This window comes from Hesperophylax consimilis, chromosome 11, assembly GCF_061612785.1.
Source record: "Hesperophylax consimilis isolate HC1 chromosome 11, BYU_Hcon_1.0, whole genome shotgun sequence".
NCBI classification, from domain to species: Eukaryota; Metazoa; Arthropoda; class Insecta; order Trichoptera; family Limnephilidae; genus Hesperophylax; species Hesperophylax consimilis.
In genome coordinates, this window is record NC_142846.1 from 6,605,559 (window position 1) to 6,629,106 (window position 23,548).

The 23,548-nt window shown below is 35.6% G+C and overlaps 1 protein-coding gene across 1 annotated transcript; it reads left to right on the plus strand.

Annotated features, from left to right (window-relative positions):
- Positions 1-336: 336 nt before the first annotated feature.
- Ttc7 (tetratricopeptide repeat domain 7) lies at positions 337-23,180 on the plus strand. Its single transcript, XM_089637001.1, has 14 exons — positions 337-540; positions 662-941; positions 2,087-2,198; positions 7,610-7,845; positions 9,264-9,444; positions 10,580-10,777; positions 10,883-11,071; positions 12,309-12,424; positions 14,297-14,447; positions 16,135-16,329; positions 16,683-16,836; positions 21,142-21,386; positions 22,367-22,472; positions 22,671-23,180. The coding sequence occupies exons 1-14, from the start codon at positions 417-419 to the stop codon at positions 22,892-22,894; spliced, it is 2,511 nt and encodes an 836-aa protein (XP_089493127.1). The 5' UTR covers positions 337-416; the 3' UTR covers positions 22,895-23,180.
- Positions 23,181-23,548: the final 368 nt, after the last annotated feature.

Sequence of the window (23,548 nt, forward strand, 5' to 3'; positions counted from 1 at the left end):
ATGCAATTGAAATATCTCTAGAAATGTTGTATTACACTATTGTGCAACATTCTGTTAAAATAAAAATAAAATGGTTTTGCCTAACATTCTTGTAAATTTTAGAGGTTTTAGAGTAGTACTACTGTGTTGTTCTTCAATCAATGTTGTGTTTCGCACAATATTAGTGTAACTATAACATTCATCAATAAAACGCGACTGTCTCAAAATCTAAGGAGTTTTCCGCATTTGCGGGAATGTATAGGGATTTTAGATGTCTTTGCTAGGGAGTTCCTTATTTTTAACATGGCAGCCCTGCACGTACGGCAACACCAGCCAGTCAAAGTTGACATTCGATGAGTGTTCGAACATTCATTAGCGATAATGTCAGAGTTTTTGCAGATTTGACGTTTATGTGTGTACAATTATAAATAAATAAAATGACGGGACGGGGCAGAAATGTTGTTCGCATCGAGACAGAGATCGAGAAGAGTCGCGAGGATTCAAATTGGAAAAAAGTAATAGAGCTCGCAGAACAGCTGAAAATTAGGTCTCCTAATTATGGTAAGATCATGTGCAGTCAAGGTGGTTGTGTCCCTAGAGCAAAACATTGTGTTGTGTAGTTTGTATATTATGAAACACGTTACGTGGAGTGTTATTGATCGAATCTAATGTATTATTTCAGAGTGTCTATCGAATTTTCTCATCGGTGAAGGAAAGCTTGAGAGTTATCTCGAGGAATGGCCCCCCATAGAGGCCAATTTCTCGAAGGCCAAGCAAGGGCTGGCAGACGCCAAGTCGTTCCTACTTCTGGCCGCCAATGAGCTGGGGAAGAAGGCAGGGGTGGCCCTGGATGCTCACCTGTTGCTGGGCAAATTGCACTACGCCAGTGGAATGTTTGAAGATAGCTTGAAGAACTACACCTTGGCAGAGTTGCACACATTGACGGAGAAGCAGCTACCAATGTTAGTATTTGTTTTTCAATTGGATGTCTCAAACGTTTAACATCAATACTTTGTTTATCATTTAATTTAATTTAACCCACCAAACCAGGCGAATGCCTATTATGATGGTAAAATAATATGTTTAGAATAATAACAAAAATAATAGCATCGCCAACGAAAGATTTTTTAAATATTTATGTCGAGGGATCAGTTGGATTTATAGGCCCTGTTAGGAGTTATACCAAGCTGAACCCTCTGATATGAAAATATCTGGAGTCGGTGAATTATTTTCCCATTTGATCTCTGGTGAGTTGACGTGTTGTTCTTGTATTGTTTTGTATTTATTTTGCTTATATAATGTACTTGCATAATGTTGATTGACTAGATGATCATTTGTGGAAAAGTGTGTGGAAGGGTTTAGTTTTTCCAATGGGAAAGATTTAACCGGGACATAAAATCGGGAAGAAAAAAAAAAAAAAAAATTATTATTATTACTATACATGTCGGCTCCATTATTTAGGGAGCTGTTCAGTTGTTGGTGGCTGACGGCTTTGGGTGCCTGGGTGTTGGTAGGCAAGTCAGAAAATTTCATTTTGGATAACAGCAGAATCCAAGTAATCAATTTGGGAGGCGAAATTTTTTTCAACCATTTTTTGGATAACCAACCTACCTCTGTCATGACATCATGGCATATGTCGCCCCAAGTGGTTCGCTACGTTTGGTGACTTAGCAGGGTTGCCCGGGTTCATGTGGTGAGGTTTGACTAGGTCTTTAAAGCATTCTTTTTAAAGTTTAGCATTTTAATAATTTGTGTTTTCAAATTTGAATATTTAATAATTATAAAAAAATCGCCAAATCAAGAAATTCATTAGTTGTTGGCTTGAATTTTGAAATTCGGCTAGCTTTTCATTTGACTTATTCGTCTACCCGGAACAGCTGGTAAAACGCTGTGAACAGTGTAGACATCTTGTTTTTAAATAAATAAGTGTAATATATTTTTTGGCGTCATTTATCAAGTTTTTAATAAAAATCTCTATCCCCATTCATAGAAGGTAATCCTGATTTTGTAGTGAATCTGCCAAAAGTATTAAAAAACCTGCTTTCGAATAAGACTTCATGGAACAGGTCAACTGTTGATTATCAACTTATATGTATTTTTATTGCAGCCGAAGTCTTCGAATAGTAGCGGAGTCCTACGCCATCAAGGGGCTTTGCTTGGAGCACAGTGCCACCCCGGGAGGAAGTCGGTATAAGCAAGCGGAAAGAGAAAACGATATGGTAAGCATATTTACTGCAGATAATATTGTAAATCGTACTCATAAAAAAAAGTATCAGTTCGTTGAATAATTTTTTTCAAACATAACCCCTGGTCCGTTCCTTTGAACGCCAACGGTCCATATGGCACAGATTCATAATGGTTACGTTCTTAAGGGATTTCGAGCCTTAAAGTATATTCGTACAAACTCAAATATTTGTTCAAATTCGATTGGCAAATAAATAATTCTACATCTGAAAAAATAAATAATGCCCTGTCATCGATATCATAGTTTGCTGACATTTCTGTCATATTACTGTGGGTAACCTATTTACAGAAAAACCTTTAATTATTTTATTCTTACTGTGATGGAAAATAATCTAGTAACATTTCAAAAATAACACGATACAGTAAAGATATGATTTGAGATTTTCACGGCCAAAAGTATTACAGTGATTTATTTTTGGGGTATTATGCCGTGTTGCGCTATGTACCTCCTTCTTTAGTCAACAATTCGGACAGCATTACAGTGTCCATCATCAGAGCAGATGTGTAATAATAGTAAAAATCATTGCTCTGATATATGAAGCTATTCTGTGGAAACTATTTATGATATATGCATACAATTTTTATGAATACATAAACATGTTATCTGATAAAACGAATGAAAAAAACAAGTGAGAAATTATGATATTACACTACTCACCTGGCGCACAATGTAGAAATCACGTCAAACGCTCCGGTTTTTAGTGATCTGTCGGCAGAAAATCCCGGTTTTTGAATAGGTTGATGCTGAAAAATATATTCTTCTTTTATCTTTAATTTGATAGCTAATTTTGCCCGCCTTTACCAATTTTACTTACTTTGACTATACAATAAAATAAATAATTTCTAAACTTCCGGTAAAAAAATTTGTCACATATCATCGTTGCAATTGCAAGATCGGCTATATGAGTTTTACCAAATTTTACAGCGGAAACAAAAAACTTCCCAGTTTTTTTTATTTAAATGTGTCAAAAAACAATGTTTGAATGAGTATTATGTGATAACGGTTAAACTTATGCATATAGCCTAGATTGGGCCTAAATCTTTGGTTTTTTTTTAGAAATCTTTGATGTAAGAAAACATTTTGATAAAATCTATCACTCAATGTCATTATCAGTCATTATTGCAAGTGCAACGACGATATATGGCATGAAAGAAAATGATATACCTTATATTGTAGGTAATAGGCATTAAAATCGCTTGACAAACGGAGTCTAGAAACGTTCGATTTCAAGCACAAAACTGGTTTTTATTTATTTTGTAAATAATTTTATAAGAAAGCAAAAAAGTCAATCAAGTAAAACTGTCACAGATAATCTTAGCTATAATACTGTATTTTTTAAAAGTTGTGTCCTTTACGCATTCATACATTTCTATTGAATAAATATTTTTTTTAGTAGTTTACATTTATATTTTTTATTGAGTAATTTATTTTTTTATTTGTACGTATTCTACTCAAGCGAAACGATAGGAAAACCTTCAATTTATCTAAAGCATATTTTTTGGTATACATAATGTACACCAATTCGTTATAAAGATTAATCAAAATAGTGATTTAGCATTAAGCTTCGCCTTAAGTACTTGCTCAGTTATTATTAGTTTTTAAATGTTTCTGAGCCATCATTTATAAATACAGAAGAAACAGATTTATGCACCCAACTAATTTGATTACTAGTATCTCTGTAAGCCATTTAATAGCAATCTTGTATAATTTAATACAAATAAAATTTATTGGACTTTGCAACGAGGTTAAATAAATTTTACCCATTCGCTCAACCAATTGGAACACTATTTAACAACAGGAACATGCTGTGATTATTTTTCAGATTTTTTAACTGATATCTATTTATTATTAAATGTGTATGATTTTTATTAAAAAAAACTTCTTCCTTGGTTTTTAAACTAACCTTTCAGGCTAATTTGTTCACTTTTGTGAACAACACATATTATGGTCTCACAGAAATCTTTGTGTTTTCCTTACTGTTGTAGTTAGAAATATGATCAAAACGGTCTTAGAAAGAAAAAATACGACGCTTTATATTCAAATCTAAAAGTTAACCACTATCTGAATAAAATATACACCTTTATGAAACCAAAGTTCTGACCGCAATTTGAAAAAAACTTATGAGAATTATTTTATATGAAATGACAAAAAGGTGAGGTAACAATAATGTTTTTAATACATTTGTCTAATTAAATGCATGAGTTTTTACATATTTTTTCACTATCAGTAATTTTAGTTTAACCACTCAGAACATTAGAATGTCAAAAGACGTAAATATGATAATAGCGGTCAAGACATTAGAACGTCTTTTCACGTAAACGCGCGAGATTTTACAAAAATCGATTTATTTCCATCACTAGTATACGGATTGCCATGATTTAAAAAACAGAGTATCGATAATGAATAACGCTACGCGTCTGTATTCAAGAATATCTATGGAATGTAGAGGTGCATTATCTAAGTCGATTGGATCTGTCATCTTGTTCGTTCATAATTTATTGCGTTTCTAAATAATTTATTAAAAATATTTTAGTTTGGACGGTTAATATTTTGAGGTGACTAATAGTTTTTAATTATATTTCTTCAATATATAAAGTGTTATTTCTTTATGATACTCAGAAAAAAGTACATTTTTCACAGCTTTGAAATAATGGTCAGCGATTTTTACATATTTTTGACGTTTTCAGAAAATGTATATTTAGAAACGCAAATATTTACGTATAACAATGTAATACGATAGTGAATTTCATAATCTTTCCAAAACATTTTTTAGAATGAGGCTACGTTTCCCAAAACGTGAGTTATGAAGCTTTTAACAAAACTCGTAAATATCACAAAAATTTTCACGTTTTGACAGTTCGCAAAGGAATACAAAGTAAATAATAGTCTTTGTCCGAGAGGTTAAAAAAAATATAAAGTGAGCGATTTTAATTTTTTTTTTTTAGTTTACATAAATATATGTTTACTTCTAATAATAAAATATGAGAGTGTATTTTATCACCTTTCAAAAATAGTTTCTTAGTTTTCGGATATGTTCAGAAGTATTCCATTTATTTAGATTTTATTGCAAAGCGGAAATATTCTGACCTTCTGACAGAATGTGGCTTACGCCTGAACAGTTAAAACTACTTACAATAATGCGAAAATGATCATGGTAGTTCAACAGTGCGTGAATAATTGCTGTAATTAAACTATCTCACAATATTAATTGTTATCATTATTTGCGCAATTGAACTAATTCACTGTACAGGAAACTATTCTGATGTGACGTGAATAGAATATCTGTGTGCTGATAAACATTAGCTATTCTCATTGAATGTGTAAAACATAGTTTTAACACAACAGATTGTTTAAATTACAAATGAAAATATTGTTTACTTATTCTACAAGTATAGGTATTGGTAAGACTTACACATCGAAGATATTACAGAAAAACTCACAAGCATTATATATATATTTTTTAATCTAAGAAATGTGGTAGGTAAATGCAGGGTTTTCCAATAAGAGGTGTTATTTTGATATTCAATCGTAAAAGATCAATGGTTTCGTTGCTTGTGTGGCACGTAGCGCCGTCTTGTTGAAAGTAAACGTTGTCCAGATCAATACCATCCAATTCCGGCCATAAAAAATCATTTATCATCTCTCGATAGCGCAATCCATTCACTGTAACTGTTGCTCCAGCCTCATTTTCGAAAAAGTAAGGTCCAATGACTTCGCCGGACCATAAACCGCATCAAACAGTCACACGTTGAGGATAGAGAAGCTTTTCACAATAACTTTTGAGTTTTCCGAGCCCCAGATGCGACAATTTTGCTTGTTGACGAAGCCACCGAGATGGAAATGGGCCTCATCACTCAAGATGATTTGCATTTGATTCACTCAAGTGAGTTTCAATAATTTAAATGCGTTGTTGAAGCGTGTATCGTTCCATTTTTATTAATGGCGTAGTTTCTACTTGTCAAATGTCAAAAAATGACAGCTTCAAAAGTAACATCTACCGAAATAGCGGGCTATTCAAAATAACACCTCTTATTGGAAAACCCTGTACAAAGGAAATGAAAAAATTCTATTACTCATTACGTCTTTCTCAAATCGAATATGGAAATGTAGGGTGCTACTTATAAGTACATATATAACTCCGCAACGTGTTGGAGTACGCATGTTTTATATGGAGCCCAACCTACAAAATTCATATTCAACGAATAGAGCGGGTTCAAAAACATTGTATGTACCACCTGGCGTATTGTGGTAAGCGAGCTCGATCACTTCCTCATTACATCGATAGACTAAATTTCTACAATGTTCGCACCCTTGAACAGAGAAGACTAAATATTGATCTAAATTTTCTTTTCAAAAATTTAAATTCAATAAACTGCCCCTTTCTAGTCCACCAAATCAGGTTCAACGTTCCTAGAATTGGTTCCCGACTTTTAAATTATATTCCGTTAAATATTAAAAAAATTACAAACTTAGCTGGGGTATGACTCAGCTTTACCGAGAATGTGCCGTAATTTTAACGAGACATATAAAAGTCATTCCATTGATTTGACAATGTCGTCATTGGCCACCTTCAAATCATCTGTTAACAAGACTTAAAGCTCCCTATAGTTTTGTTCTAAAAACTTATTACTGTTATGTAATGTATATGTTAAATATTAAGTAGCGTAAAAAGGCCAGCCAGTGTGCATTCTGAGCTGCCTCTGTGTGGTTGTGTGATTGTGCGTGAAGTAAATATGGATCATTTTTCGAAGAAAACTTCTTCTAACTGCTTTTCACTTTGTGATGGCATTATTTATTTTTTATTAAAACACAAATAACATTGTTTACATCACTTTATTTCGATACAAAATCTCAACATGTTTCATGAACCAAGTTCACTTCATCAGTATACTTGTGCTCCTGATGAAGTGAACTTGGTTCATGAAACATGTTGAGATTTTGTATCGAAATAAAGTGATGTAAACAATGTTATTTGTGTTTTAATAAAAAATAAATATGGATCTGCTAGAAGTCATAGCTATATTTGAAGCAAGATGCGTGCGAGACTTCTAGGCCCTATTACGCTCGGCATAACGACTTATAATACGCATGGTGAGGCCGTGCTGGAGAATTTGTATGTAGTGCGGTGTATACACATAACGCAACGTAAAATGAGCTGCACAAAATACACTCAGTGTGTTTCGGCCCTTAATCGAAGATCTAAGACTTGCAACTGGGAATCGAACCTAGATCCTCTGTCTAACCGGGTCAATACTCTACCAATTGACTTGTTGTTAAAATGTATTATCTTCTTCAGCGTTCAAATATTACAATGAGGTTTATATGTTGCAATAAGTTATTCTAATAAATATATTTACTTATATTTTTTCTTTTCTTTACTTCCAGATAAGATGCTTTGAACTCGCCTCCGAACTGTCTCTTCTCTACCTCCAGCGGGCGGAGGGCAGCAGTGGCTCGGGTGCGGGAAGCCTGGTTGGGGGAGCCTCGGTAGTGTCGGGCTCTGGGGGCAGTGCCGGAGGCCACGGGAGTGCCCGGGCGCTGGGACCCGCACTGGAGACGGCACTGCAGAGGGCCCCCATTCTGTACATGAGAGCTGGCCGGTTGCAACAAGCTGTTACAAGGTATTGTTTATTTTTAAATTTAGATTGCTGGATAATAAAGACTTTCAGTATTGCCCTGGTGAAAAACAACCATTCAGATTCGAAATTAACTGAATTTTTTTTTTTTCTGGTTCGACCCCTAAAACCTAGTTGAGTCGGGAACCCAAATTAGTAGCAGTATTATTGGTTATCTTAAAATCTGAATGAGCACCCAATATATGTAAAAATATATATACATATTTTGCTTTTACTGCATATTCAAGTAATGTACCAGACTTTTAGATCAATCTTCAAATTAAAAACTAAATAACTTTTTTATAGAAACATTTGTGTGGGAAAATTTTATGTCGTATTTATTGCAAGTGTTTAAAGTATCAAAATATGTAAAAAAATAAAAAAGTTTATGTGTTGGCGAGTCAAAAAAAAATTAAATCATGGGTATCAAAGTCCCCTTACGGAGTGCGGTGACTTTGAAGTACATAGTACCTTTTTGAAGCTAGTCAAGGCCAATCAAAAGCTAGCCAATCAAAATCTAGCCAAGTCAAAAGGCCAATCCCAAAAAAATTTGTAAACAATAAAAATGTGAGTTTTTAATATTCGTGTAGTCATGTACATTTATAGACACTGGTAAATTACACAAAACTATTATAATTTCTCTAATGTACAGGCTTTTCCAATAAGAGGTGTTATTTTGATATTCAATCGTAAAAGATCAATGGTTTCGTTGCTTGTGTGGCACATAACGCCGTCTTGTTGAAAGTAAACGTTGTCCAGATCAATACCATCCAATTCCGGCCATAAAAAATCATTAATCATCTCTCGATAGCGCAATCCATTCACTGTAACTGTTGCTCCAGCCTCATTTTCGAAAAAGTAAGGTCCAATGACTCCGCCGGACCATAAACCGAACCAAACAGTCACACGTTGAGGATAGAGAGGCTTTTCAACAATAACTCTTGGGTTTTCCGAGCCCACCGAGGTGTAAATGGGCCTCATCACTCAAGATGATTTGCATTTGATTCACTCAAGTGAATTTTAATAATTTCAATGCGTTGTTGAAGCGTGTATCGTTCCATTTTGATTAATGGCGTAGTTTCTACTTGTCAAATGTCAAAAAATGACAGCTTCAAAAGTAACATCTACTGAAATTGCGGGCTATTCAAAATAACACCTCTTATTGGAAAACCCTGTATTTACATTTCTCAGAAACAAAAATAGCTTCACAGTTCAACGGACAATATTTATGAATGAACTAAAAATTTAATTTAAGACTTGTTTTCTGTGATATCCTAGACATAGTTTAAGAGGTTACCTATCCATTGCGCAAAGCTGTCGGTAATGCAGGGATTGAAACTTTAATAAATACGATCCATATTACGGTACCTATTCAAATATCTTTAATTTCAATTAATCTTCTACATTTCAATATCTACTTCCAGATATCGCGAGATGCTCACAGCTGTGGAATCCTCCGGCACTCACTCCCTCCGCCTGACTCTGGCACGGCAGCTCGCCGAAGTGCTTCTGCGAGGAGTCTCCGGGAGCGAATGGTCCACCCTGGTCAACAAGACCACCGCCGACGGACCCTGGAAACCCAAAAAGTACACAGGACTGAATCAGGTTTGTGCTGGATTAGTGCAACCAACACCTACACCTACTTGCAGTACATATCGCCCTGGTGAAAGACTATGATTCTAAAAGAATCTCCGCTAGAAAATGGCATCAAAAATTACCTTTTTTAAATGCATCTATTTAAATTTCGATATTGTTTTCTTGATTGAATGAAGTGGAATCTTGGAAGTGTAAATTAAACCACTTCCCGTCATCCGATCGAGCTGAAACTCGACAAGACTAGTTGTTGATGACAATGCATTTTATCAACTTTTTGATGGCGGCACTCATGCACACACACGCGCGCACATGCATTTTTCTGAAATTGGATGACATTATGTATCTATCTAAATGAAAATGTAAATGTTCTTCACCGATTGCTTTGAAATTTTGACACAATGTTGTATATTATATACTTACATTATATAGAAATCACCTGTGATAGGTAAAAACAGTTTTTTTTATAAAAACAGCGCCATCTGTTGGACGTAAAAGCAACACAAGCTATTGTTTCTCTTTGTTTTTTTACCGGTTGATTTTTAATTTTTATGTTCATCTATAAAATGCTTTATTGCTTGGAAAATTGGATATGTATATGCCGGCACTGTCCAGTGACTAGATCTGATTAACCTGATACTTCACAGGTCTGTCTATTACTTATTGCTACTTCCTTGATAGGTACATATTTCCTTTGGTGACTGGTTATGCCATTAAAATGACAATTCAACACACCTCCAAAAAGTGATATAAAGTCATGAAAAGTGATGAAACAAAAACTAGGTTAAATAGGTTACATAGGTAACTATTGAACCTAGTTTTTGTTTCGTCACTTTTAATGACTCTATATCACTTTTTAAAGGTGTGTTGAATTTTCATTTTGATGACACAACATACATGAACGTCTTTTAGTTAGTGAGGCGATACGTCACAACGGACTGGGAAGTCGAGTTTGTATTGTAGTAGTTGTTAGTTAATCTATTTCCGCCACAACACTGAACACATCTATACTTGATAACGTCACACCCAAGGTTAACCTTTTTTATTACTGATTTTCATAGAGTTCACAAAACACATGTGATAGCACATGTCATACCACGAATCTCTGGCTTTTTCTGGTAAGTGAAAACTTTTTGTGTGCTTTCAGTTTGTGCCAAAAAATGAGTGCGAAGAAACAATCCTCCTCCTGCTGATTGGTGAAGCCATGGCTGTCCGAGATGCCGTCTTGTCGCAGAGTCCGGAGTTTAAACTGGCCAGAATTCACGCCTTTGAGAATGCCAGCGCCATCTATGATCTGCTCACAATAGCCACCGTTCGGTGGGGACAAGTTGGACTACTGCAAGAGGTAATCATTTTAATATGATCATGATTGGATTGAGTGAACCATGAAATTCTTTTTGATATTTGACTTGTCTTGATACGAGAATCTCTCCTTCTTTTTGTCTTCCAGTCCCTGGAACGAGCCATGAAGTTCTCTTTCGAGGAGGCCCACGTGTGGCAGCAGCAGGCCTACTCGCTAGTGGCGCTAGGACATACCACGCGCGCTGTCAGCGTCCTGTCGCAGGTGGCCAAGCTGGAGCCCCTCGCCGTGGTGCCCTGTCTGCTGGCAGCCAGGCAGTGCTACGAGACTCTCAATAGGGTGAGAACTTAAGATGGTGGACCAGATCAACATGTTTTCTCTATAAGCAGCCAAAAAAGGAACTATCGAAAGAATTATTATTTTTTTAAATGCCACTAACTGCACAGGCAAGTATATTGATCTGTACTTCGGTTTCATGTAAAATCTGTTGCCCACTTATTGTCACAAAGTTGGGTTAGGTATAGGTTAATACTGTTACCGTTATCAGGCCCTCTGTCCTGACAAAACCTATAGTGTCCCAATGTAAACCTGCACAATGAAGCAACGCTGTTTATAAATTCTTTTTAACATTTTCCACGGCGATTTGTGTAGCATGACAGTTTGTGCGCCACGTTTTTTTAACCACTTGTGGCAACCGTAGGTAGGTAACACATTATTATAGCATTAATTACTCGCCTGAAATATCCATACAAATTGAAAATATCTCCCAAGTAAAAATAAATGCCGCCGACGGGAATTCTGACGTCCAGTCAGGTGCTCTGGACTACTGAGCTACGTCGGCTTATTCCCAACCCGCCAAATAATTCAATATGTACAAGTACTTCAATCACGTAGGTAGGTACTTTCTTGTAAGATTTCCCTTTATGTTTCCATTTTTCTGGCTGGCATATACGCTTACATTTTAATTTGCCCTTGGTTGCTACGCACAAATAAAATTTCACATACCAAACCACACATCGCCAGACGTATGTTTTAAAAGTCACCTTTCGCTGTTATTTCACTTTTTTTAAGCTTATATAACATACTATTTAACCCTTTAAATGCCGGAAGGTATTTTGCTTGGATGTACCGACAGGCTGCGAATTTTTTAGCTTTAAAGGAAGCTTCATTTACATCACTCTAAAGTCGATATAATCTGTGAACTGTTATATTATAATTATTTCTTCATCATCCCAATAGATGTCACCGTGGGTTCCATATTTTAGATTTTTCAAATTACTTGAGTTTGACAAGCAAAATCGTCATATAGAACAGCGTGTTAACGCGATCATTTTGTATGGCCGGCCTTGTGTACCTCGCTACCTAGAGCGCGTAAACGAGCTTAATACACACAACCGGTTAAGTGTTACAAGTACAACAGTGGCTTACGACAAGTAGAGATATATTGGTGGGATTAGAGAAATGTTTGAGATTGGAGAAAGAATTAAACAAAAAACAGTAGAAGTAGAAAGGATGGGATTTATTATATTTAGAAATAACACAAATAAATCTATATGTATTTTTGTCTTATTTTCAGATATCTGAAGGACTGGTGTATAGTGAAATGGCTCTGGAGAGAGAACGCCAGAACCCCACCTTTATGCTTTCGAGATGTCATCTTTACGTTGGGATTGGTCACCTAATGACTGCGAGGTAAATAAATTATAAATAAGACAGACTGTAATATTAATTGAGACATTACAGAAACAAATTAATATCTTATTAATAATTATTATTTTTTTATAATGATAAAATAATGTTTATAAGACAGGGTTTTTTATGCATAGCACAAAGGATAACAAATTATTATGTATAAGCTATAATTAATCACCTGAAATATCCGTACAAATTGAAAATATCTCCCGAGTAGAAATAAATGACTCCGACGGGAATTGAACCCCTCACCTTCTAATGTCCGGTCAGGTGCTCAGGACCACTGATGGACCACTGAGCTACGTCGGCTTATTTCCAATACGCCAAATAATTCAATATGTACAAGTAGTTCAATCAACAATTACTGCTTATTATATTTTTTTTTCACCTGTAAATAACCAACTTAATTTTTGTAGGAAAGGCTTTGTTAGTGCTAAATTTCCCGCCAGATGGCGTCGAGACATATTATTTCTACATTTGTTGGTGAAATATTTTGACTTGTATACACGGTGGCCGGAAACTCGTAGTACAAGCGGGAAACTGGAGAATCTACACCACATGGGGAACCCAAATAAACATAAAGTTTTTTGATTTGAGCATTTTCACCAAAAAAAAATATTTTTCGGCTATTTCAGGGTTAAAATTTTTTCGTCATTCGATCTGAGACACCGACGCAACGGATAGGAATTATTATTAGCATAGGTAGGTACTCACAATTTGTAGCGATGTTCCGATCTCCAATTCAAAACACAAACACGTCAAATTATTTTAAATGTTCACCGTTAACTTCCAAGCACAGTTGGGTCCGTCTAATGATTGATTATTGCACTATTTGAATCATGTCGGAGTTGATTTTTACCTCGTCGAAGGCATCGATGATAAGTCTCAAAATCAAAACATTAAAAATGTATAACTGTTTTCAAACACGTCGAACGCATCGATGATAAATCTTAAAGTATCACTATCAAAACAATAATAATGCGTATTAAAACACACAAATTTCGACCACAATTCGCTTTTATGTTTAAATTAACGAAGAAACTTCTTAAAGCAAAATGCAATGTAAACAATGTATAAACAATCACATAAACACGGCCACCTGCGGCAACCCATAAACCAAAACTGACCTACTTACGATTTAACAGAAATGGAACATCTGCTTATCGTGCGTCTCTTTCCTTGATATGTTAGTTGAACCCAGCATACTAGAGAAAGCTATATTTTGCGAATATGTCAGAGATAGGTATGAATATTAGAACAATAGATGTTTTAACCCTGCAGAGCAGAAATATTTTATGATTACACCGGATTAAATGAAGGGTGATTTCAAAATAATGCTTTAAATCCAGGTTTCTTTATTTGTTTTACTTTTAAATAGTTTTAATTAGTTGGGTACTTTGATCTTCAGTAATAATTTATAAGAATTTGATAAAAAAAATCAACTTCTGAATCTATTTACTCGAAAACGAAAGCTCAAATAAAAAAAAATTATACTACAAAATCGACTCCAAATGTGATGTAGATTCACCAGTTTCCCGCTTGTACTACGAGTTTCCGGACACCGTGTATATTATTTTTTTTAATGATAAACCAATTATAAGACCATGTTTTTTATGCTTAGCACAAAGAATAATGAATTGTTATAAGCAATAATTTCCCAAGTAAAAATAAAAACGTAGCTCAGTGGTCCAGAGCACCTGACCGGACATCAGAAGGCGCGGGTTCAATTCTCGTCGGCGGCATTTATTTTTACTCAGGAGATATTTTTAATTTGTATGGATATTTCAGGCGACTAATTATTGCTTATAATAATTTAATATCTAATTGATTAATCAGTTATAATAATCTGTGTCTTCCCTTTCATTTTATTAGAGCAACAACGATTCGCGCTGAGAAAGAAGTGGCCAATGCAAAATGTTTGGAGAGCCTCAACAAGGCTGTGGACTGTGATCCTGATGACCATCTTTCCCTCTATTACCTGGCCTTGCAGTATGCTCTGATCGGAGGGATCTCCGAGTCTATGGTATGATTAACATTCTCCAGCAATTGAATCATTTTTGACTCGCACAGTTGTCTAGAAGCAGATCTCTCAAACGCATTTTAAAAAACCCCGCGAAACTAAATTCAACGCAGAACTAAGCGGTGCAGAACCACACGCACATCCCACTGCTCACCAACGCCAAGCCCCAAAGGTTTTAGCCGCCCGCCATCGGCATACAAAATCTAGCGTTGGTCTCAATTACAATTACACATTCAATTACACATTTTCGATTCAATTACACATTCGTTTTTATTCATGGATTCAGCGGCCTTGACGTCACGCCGGGCACCGTTGGTGACAGCTGTCTTACCAGAAATTGGCATTTTCTACGTCATAGTGACGTTGTAGCCAGTTGGAATCGTTTTGAAATGTGTGATTTTAGAACATTTTTGGAATCAATAATTATGAATGAAAATAACATGTTTTTAGTACTGTAATCATAATTGGAAAAATGAACTTAAAATCGTCCACACATTTTTGAAGGTACACAATATTGTATACCTATATACGATATAGGTATACGAGAAGGACAGAAAACAATACAATTTTACATTTTTGATTTGAGTAATTCATTTAACATATAGTAAACTAAATTGGGTATGAAATTAGTGTGGAACTTGTGCCTGCACACTTTGAGTCAAAACATTGATTTTTGATGTTATGTTTGAAATATCCACTCTCAAATTCAGTTCTTTGTTTAGTGTGGAGCGATATTTAATTTGTATGGCAGTCAATGGGTAAAAACTTTCTCGCACATGTTATGTAGATGTAAATAGTATGTAACTTCACTCAGGGATTTTTTAATAAGAGTGGATACTCTTTTTTGGTCACGTTCCAGAACTTGTAAAGACCTGTACTTTTGTAACCAGTGGACTGTTTTTTGCGCACATGTGCGTTCCACTTTTTACAACCGTGTTTGGCACTCGCGCACATGTGTGAGCTCTAGTACTGTCCATGCTGGAGCTTTGCGATTTAACCCTTAAACTTCGAAGAATGTATAAAGGAAAAAATCAGAATCGCTTGTGCTAATATCAATGTAGATTCTACTGTTATTTCATGAATGTAGTAGCCTCTATGATAGCTAATGGAATAATTTGTCTATGACTGTAAAAATTGAGTTTTCAAAGTAGTATAAAGTTCATTATTTCTTAAAAAATACCTTTTGATTGGTGTTTCCTTGTATGGTATTTGTAGAAATAATAAAATTAGTTTAAATATTCGCATAAATATACTCTTAGGAAACCTCTTATGATATAAACATGAAATATATAGAAGTAATAGACACATTATCTGGCAAACAGAAACATAGATTTTATCCCGATATTTGAACAAAACTCATTAAGGTAGTTTGCGCGCATCTCCAAAAATTATCTCCCAACATTTGCAGGTATTTTGCCGTTTTCCTACTCCAACATTCAACAGGTCAGCTGCTCCTTTTTAACTTTACACTGTTAAGATCATAAATGAATGGATTAATTTATCCATTGATTTCCGAACTTGTCTACGGTACGTGTCTCGTGTATGCACTGTGCTCGACAAGTTGTTTGTGAAGTAAATACACAACGTCAGTATCAGATACTTGCGCATTCCTGTGCAAGAAGGGCTTTAGAATTGCTGGTCTGCCATCCAGAATTAGCAAACGATCAAATTCTTTCCGATTTCCTTGCAGTATTACGTGCGGTTATGTCTTGGCAAGCGCTCGGAGTGTTCAGCAGCCATGCAGCTGCTGTGTCTGGTGCTGTCGGCCAAGGGGCGGGCGAGGGAGGCGCTGGCCACCGCCACCGCCGCACTGGAGGACCACCCCGACAGCATGGACCTGCTCCGGGTGCTGGCGCTATTGCAGCTCAGGTGTCACGGAGGAGAGGTGAGCAAAACTAATAAGTTGTCAGTGTTCTGGAGATTTGATTAGGCCTTCAAGCTTGACCTTTACAATGTTGGCCTTTTCAAAGCATCTGCGGGCAAGAGACCCACGATGTAGGAAAGAGGAAACACAAAGGCCGGCAGAATGTTACAGCCAAGCTGTTGAATTCAAGAACGAGTTGTAGAAACGACCCATTCTCATGTTGTAAATGTCTGTTGTGTACAAACATTGGGCGCGCTTCAAATACTTTGGTTTTCTCTTATTGTTCCGAAGTTTCTTCTTAGTATTTTCCTCGAAGATCCTCCATTCATTATCATGATTTAAAAAAATAATTATTGTTTTTTTTTCTGTTTTAGGCTGCTTTGGTTACAGGCAAACACATGTTGGCACTTTGGAAGAACCTCTATGAGTCTGGGATAATGGGGGACAATGAGAAGGACTTTGATAAACGCTCAGAAACCCGCTCAGTGCTTCAACTGTATAACGATATGGACTCTGTTAAAGATTCAAGTAAGAACATTACCTTCATTTGCAAAAAAACGTGTGTAACAACTGTTAGTAGTGGAAATCTGATCTTTTGTTTCCAGTACTGTTTTCAGCGCCTGTCAGGTGATTTTTCACACAAATGCACTGTACAAATTATTCAATTACGAGAGTGGGTCAATAAGTCCTTGGAAAGGCCGACAGGTGGCGCGACTAGTACTGTAAGCGGTTTGTTTTCATGCAGCGGCACTACCGATTCAGTATGCTGCGAAGTTTCAAGCAGATTGGTCTGGTTGTTGTGTGTTTCTCGTACATTTAAAAAAAAAAAAATGCTTGTGTACAAAAATGGAGAAAATTGAGTTTAGAGCTGTTATTAAACATTTTAATATAAAAGGGTAACAGCAAAGGAAATAAAAAAATGAGTTGGTTGGGTTGGTGTGTGTTTCTCGTACATTTAAAAAAAAAAATTTGCTTGTTTACAAAAATGGAGAAAATTGAGTTTAGAGCTGTTATTAAACATTTTAATATAAAAGGGTAACAGCAAAGGAAATAAAAAAATGAGTTGGATTTAGTTCACGGCACATCTGCTCCTTCACTTGCAACTATTTATAACTGGTTAAATGAATTTAAACGTGGTCGTACATCAACAAAGGATGAACCACGCTCAGGACGTCCTGTAGAGGTGACTACACCAGAAATGATCAATAAAATCCACGATATGGTGTTAAGTGACCGAAGATTAAAGTTGAGTGAGATAATTGAGGTTACAGGGATCTCAAAAGGTAGCGTCATTTCTATTTTACATGACAAATTGGGCATGAAAAAAATTTCTGCAAGATGGGTGCCGCGTTTGCTCACAGTCGACAATAAACGCAATAGGGTGGTGGCCTCTAAAGCCCTGTTGTCGCTCATGCAACGCAATCCGGATGAATTTTTTCGTCGCTTTGTGACTGTAGATGAAACATGGATACACCACTATTCTCCCGAGACGAAAGAACAGTCAAAGCAGTGGATTGCGAAAGGCGAACCATTTCCAAAGAAGGCGAAAACAGTAAAATCAGCTGGTAAGGTTATGGCTACTGTATTTTGGGATGCACGTGGAATTATTTTCGTTGACTATTTGGAAAAAGGAAAAACAATAACAGGGGATTATTATGCATCTTTATTGGACCAGCTAAAAAACAAAATTGAAGAAAAACGGCCTCATTTAAACAGGAAAAAAATCCTCTTTCATCAGGACAATGCCCGTGTTCACACATGTTTACGATCAATGGCTAAAATTGAAGAATTGAAGTTCGAATTGGTCGACCACCCACCGTATTCGCCAGATTTAGCCCCTAGTGACTTTTTCCTTTTCCCAAACTTAAAAAAATGGCTAAGTGGACAACGTTTTTTTTCAAATGAAGAAGTCATCGATCGGACAAATGCTTATTTTGAGGATCTTCCGAAAACTTATTTTTCTGACGGTTTAAAAAAAATTGAGAAACGTCTAACCAAGTGTATTGAGCTCCAAGGAGATTATGTTGAAAAATAAAAAAAAAATACAAAAATACAAACTGTTTTAATGCTTTTTTCTAAGGACTTATTGACCCACCCTCGTATTATTATTAATAAATGGATATATATACAGTAGAATCCCGTTAATTGGGAACCCCGATAATACGAAAAAACGCATTAATCGAAATTTTCGCCAAAAAAATATCCACAGATATTTTTTTTTCATACAAAATAGTTTTTTAATTCGAAATTCGTAACTCGAAATTTTCGCATGAAAATTTGTTTGTGCAATTCGATTTCTTCGATTCGATTTCTAACAAAATTTTGTAAATTTTTTGATGTTCCGTGGATTTTGAATTGACGAGGTTCTACTGTATATCTAACAAAGAGATTCTGGCTCAAATAAATTTCTTTGTACCAGAATCTCGCTCTCGGGGACTTCATCAGAACCTCCTGAACTTTCGAGAGAGCTGCACCATTTTTTTTATGAACTTACCTATTGGGAGAGCTACGTTCTTCCTAAATGAGTGTTTTTTTGTTTCATTCCTAAAATCAATGTTTTATATGTCCTGTAATGCATTTACAGGGTTTTTGGAATTGCATATGCATTATATACATTATACAGGTTTTCCAATAAGAGGTGTTATTTTGAATAGCCCGCTATTTCGGTAGATGTTACTTTTGAAGCTGTCATTTTTTGACATTTGACAAGTAGAAACTACGCCATTAATAAAAATGGAACGATACACTCTTCAACAACGCATTGAAATTATCAAAACTCACTTGAGTGAATCAAATTCAAATCACCTTGGAAATTGTCGCATCTGGGGCTCGGAAAACCCAAGAGTTATTGTTGAAAAGCCTCTTTATCCTCAACGTGTGACTGTTTGGTGCGGTTTATGGTCCATTGGACCTTACTTTTTCGAAAATGAGGCTGGAGCAACAGTTACGCCGAATGCATTGCACTATCGAGAGATGATTAATGATTTTTTATGGCCGGAATTGGATGGTATTGATCTGGACAACGTTTACTTTCAACGAGACGGCGCTACGTGCCACACAACAACGAAACCATTGATCTTTTACGATTGAATATCAAAATAACACCTCTTATTGGAAAACCCTGTATAAATGGTACAATTGTAACCATTTAGACTTAAATCTGTAATGTTGTAAACATTTGTACACACAGAACAATAAATAAAAAATAAAAATATGTAATGCTGGCTTTGAAGGTTTTGTTAGGTTTTATATATATATATATTTTTTTTTTTTTTTTTTTATAAATTTAATTTAGATTAAATTTGATAATATTATTATTAAGTTCTGCAAGTGTTTTAGTTTTTTATTATTGTGACAGCTGTTTCGGCTTACAAGGCCATTTTCAAACTGTGGTTAGTCCACATTGAGACGACGTTTTTATACTATTTCAAATATAAATTTTGAAGGTGCATACATTGATTTATTACTGGTTACACCGATGACATGATCTATGGTTGGTTAAACCAATTTATGTTTTTCCCTCAGTAAATGGTAATGGGTTCTTAATTATTTACTAATGACTTTATTGCTATGAATTATTTGGGTGCATTATACTGCTTGGGTTTTGTGAAAATACTGAGAAGTGGTGAGTAAATTATTTTCCGTACTTTATTAATTAGTGTTAAATTTGGGTCATTCGTTCGTTTATTGATTTCTAATTGTTCAAGTAAATTTAATCTAATGCCCTTTTTTTCTACATGCAATGGCTTAGGACCCTTGTTGTTAAGTGGGGTATGATTATTCACCAAGAGATGTTCTGCGAATTTTGAGGATGTGTTTTTATTATTATAACATCGTATATGCTCTTTGAATCTAGTTGAGAATGCCCTCCCCGTTTGTCCGATGTAAGTGGCGTTACAATCGGCGTGGTCACATTTTAATTCATATATGCCACTGTTATTGAGTATAGGGATTTTACTTTTAGAGTTTTTAAGGCTTGTTCCTAAATTATTGTTAGTTCGAAAAGCTATATTTAAACCACATTTTTTAATTTCTTTTGCAATTTTTTCAGATATTGGGCCGAGGAATTCGAGACATGCAAATTTTTCTATATTTTTGTTATTTACCGGATATATTAAATTGATTTTATTTTTATATTTCTTATTTTTTATTATTTTTTCAATGTTATTTGCCTCATAGCCGTTATTAATCGCGATCGTTTTTATCGTTTCCTTTTCTTTTACATAAGCTTTATTGTCTAAGGCAATGTTAATGAGTCTATGTACCATTGAATGGTACGCTGATAATTTATGAGACTTAACAATAAGACTTAACAGAACTTAATAATAATATTATCAAATTTAATCTAAATTAAATTTATAAAAAATTAAATGGAGTTCTACGAATTAAACACAAAAACAATAAATAAATTAGGTTTTATAGGTTACGTAATATTATCATCACCTTCAAAGCGGTAAAACTGCCATTTTTGCAACTTTTGTAATGGCAACAATAAAAAAATTCTATCTCCAGCGGTTTGCGAATTATCAAACGTATCAAATTTGCTAACTTCAATTATGTTACTTGTCATTTGAATCAACCCGTGATAAATTTACAAAAAAGTAGATAGAAACATTTACCATGGTGTAAAATATGAATTACCAATAAAATAGATCTCAAACAACTTGCGAATCTGACATATAAAATAAAATTAAAATAATAAAAATTTGTATTTTTCTGCTCGCCCGAAAATTTTACTTTTGTAGATTTGCAACTTTAGCATTATGTAAGTTAGATTTTTATAGGTTATGTATGAAATACAATGCAACTAACAAATCTATTGTTTTCACTCAGGCTCCATCCAAGCCAACTCTCTGGCCGCCTCCCGCGTTGAGAGGGCCCTGTCCTCTGCAGCCTCGCAGTCGGGCTCTTCTCCCGGCCTGGGTTCTGGGGGGGCCCGGGGCGGTCCCCTGCTCCGCCTGAAATTGTGGTTGCTGCTGGCTGAACTCTACCTCGCCCTGGGTGGGGCTCCCGCAGCCAAGATGTGCGTGGACGAGGCGGCAACCATCTTTCCGCTGTCTCATCAGGTTATCTATATGGTGAGTTGAATTTTTCAATACTTTTTATGAGCACTGACGTCAAACAAGATAGACTTGCCTTGATATAAAACCTAGGTATCGTTTCGACGAGCTGGAGGTGAACCACGTGATCACTTTTTTGGCACCAAGAGGTTTTGGGAATGCGTTGAATAATCTATGACATCAGTCGTACTTTGACTTCTGATAAAAATGTTCAATTTTGGAAACCCGATTTGGGATTTGTAGTTAAGATTTTTACGCAGCCAGCAATTTGTGTGTCATTGTAAAACTGACTTATTATTTGTAAGCAGATTTTGTTTTCAAAGACTAGATATTGATAGGACAATGTGAATTGCCTGTTTACTGTCAGATACATTTATTGACAAGTCACTTAAAAGGGAGACGGTCACACCATCTTCCCGCTCCGCGAAACTTGGTTTGTTCCCTTTTACCTCATGGACAGGTCTATTGCTTTCTTATGTCTATGCCTGTAAGACACTTTCTACTTTTTGCTCTTTACCGGCTAGATAATATACTAACTTTACTGTCGACTGCTTGTCTCACTTTCTTAAACAACTGACAGACGAGTAAATAATACACAAACCCGTATACATGGTTTCCACGTAAGAGGTTTTGTTTTTCGAATCCTTAAAAACTGAAATTAATTTGGCCCAATTCTCAACCAACACAAGAGTTCCTTGAAAAATCTTGTATTATATAGAAGTGAATTGAACTATACTTTTAGTAAAGTAATGCATTTGCAAAGTAACTTGTGCTGTGGTCAAAATTTTTATTGTGGATTTTCGTTATTTACCATGATTTGTGTAAATATGTAAAAATATGATTAGAAAATTACAGAAGCTCAGTCGACAGTCACCATGACAGTTAACATTTATTTATTATTTCAAAAACATTTATAATGTTCAAAATTGATGCCATAGTATTAATTTTGTTTACCAAAACCCCGCTCTTTTTAACTTCTGTTTTGCTTATGTTTACAGAGAGGAATGGTCCACTGTCACAAGCAAGAGTGGTCAGAGGCCAGACAGTGCTTCCTGAATGCTGTGGCCATTAACCCTGGTCATGTCAACAGCTTAGTTCAATTGGGTAAGTCATTATCTCTTTATTCCGATGGTCATAATGTTCTTGTATACCTTTAGCTTTTTTCTACCTTGGACTTCCAATGATCTTATGCTTTGACTTTTTCTACTAGCCTCTCCAGGTTGGCTTGCATTTAGTTTCCTAAATATTCGTTTAGTACAGTATTGAAACTTGATCTAAACCATATTATCCTATTCCATTTAGGCCTATGTCATCACCACCTGGGCTCGCAGCGCCTAGCGGAAAAGATCCTGAAGGACTCTGCCAAGATAGAGCCCAACAACCACACCACCTGGTACAGCCTGGGCCTGGTGCTCGAGAGTTTGGGGGAATACGACACAGCCAGCGACTGTATGGCCACCGCCCTCAATGTGGAGCTGTCCTCACCTGTACTGCCATTCACTTCCATCGCGTATATATTTGAATAGTTATCATTTTGCTGAATGGCGTATGTCATTTTAACCAAAATATAAAAATAACCATAATAACTTGCTGATTATAGCACGGTTAGTGGTTGTATGTCCCTTTGAGGGACCTGGTCTGTTCTGCTGTTCACTCCCATTGTGTATTTTAATTGTTATTTTTTTTGGAATGGTGTTTGCCATTTTACTCATCGGTAGTCACTTGAATATGATACAATATAATAAATACGGTTAGTATTTGTATGTACCTCAATGAGAAATGCTGCCAGTTCTAATGTTCGCTTGTGAAGTTTTTACCGTATGTGAAGTTTTTCTTTTACTAAATGTCAACAAAAAATATTTTCTGCTCATACCTTGATGGAATATGACATACTCAGTATTGAACCTCAATGAAATGGTGTATGCTATTTTACCTCATGAAAATCAAATTGTTTTATTAAACATAAATAATTGGGGAAATATGGCATGGTCGGTGATTGTATGATTGTATGCCCATTTATGGAACCTCTTCAGTTCTGCTGTTTAATTTGTAGCTTATTTTTTGTAAGTTATGAAGTATGTGTTAGATGCAGTTAAATGGCGTAAACCAAACGTTGTAGTATGAACAGTAAATACTTTGGGGGAATATGGCATGGTCCGTATTAATTGCCTGTCCACTGC

Coding starts and splice junctions, on each gene's coding strand:
- Ttc7 (XM_089637001.1), top strand. CDS start 417: ATGACGGGACGGGGCAGAAATGTTGTTCGCATCGAGACAGAGATCGAG. Junction 2,199..7,609: donor CGGAAAGAGAAAACGATATG/GTAAGCATATTT, acceptor CTTTACTTCCAG/ATAAGATGCTTTGAACTCGC. Junction 14,448..16,134: donor GAGGGATCTCCGAGTCTATG/GTATGATTAACA, acceptor ATTTCCTTGCAG/TATTACGTGCGGTTATGTCT.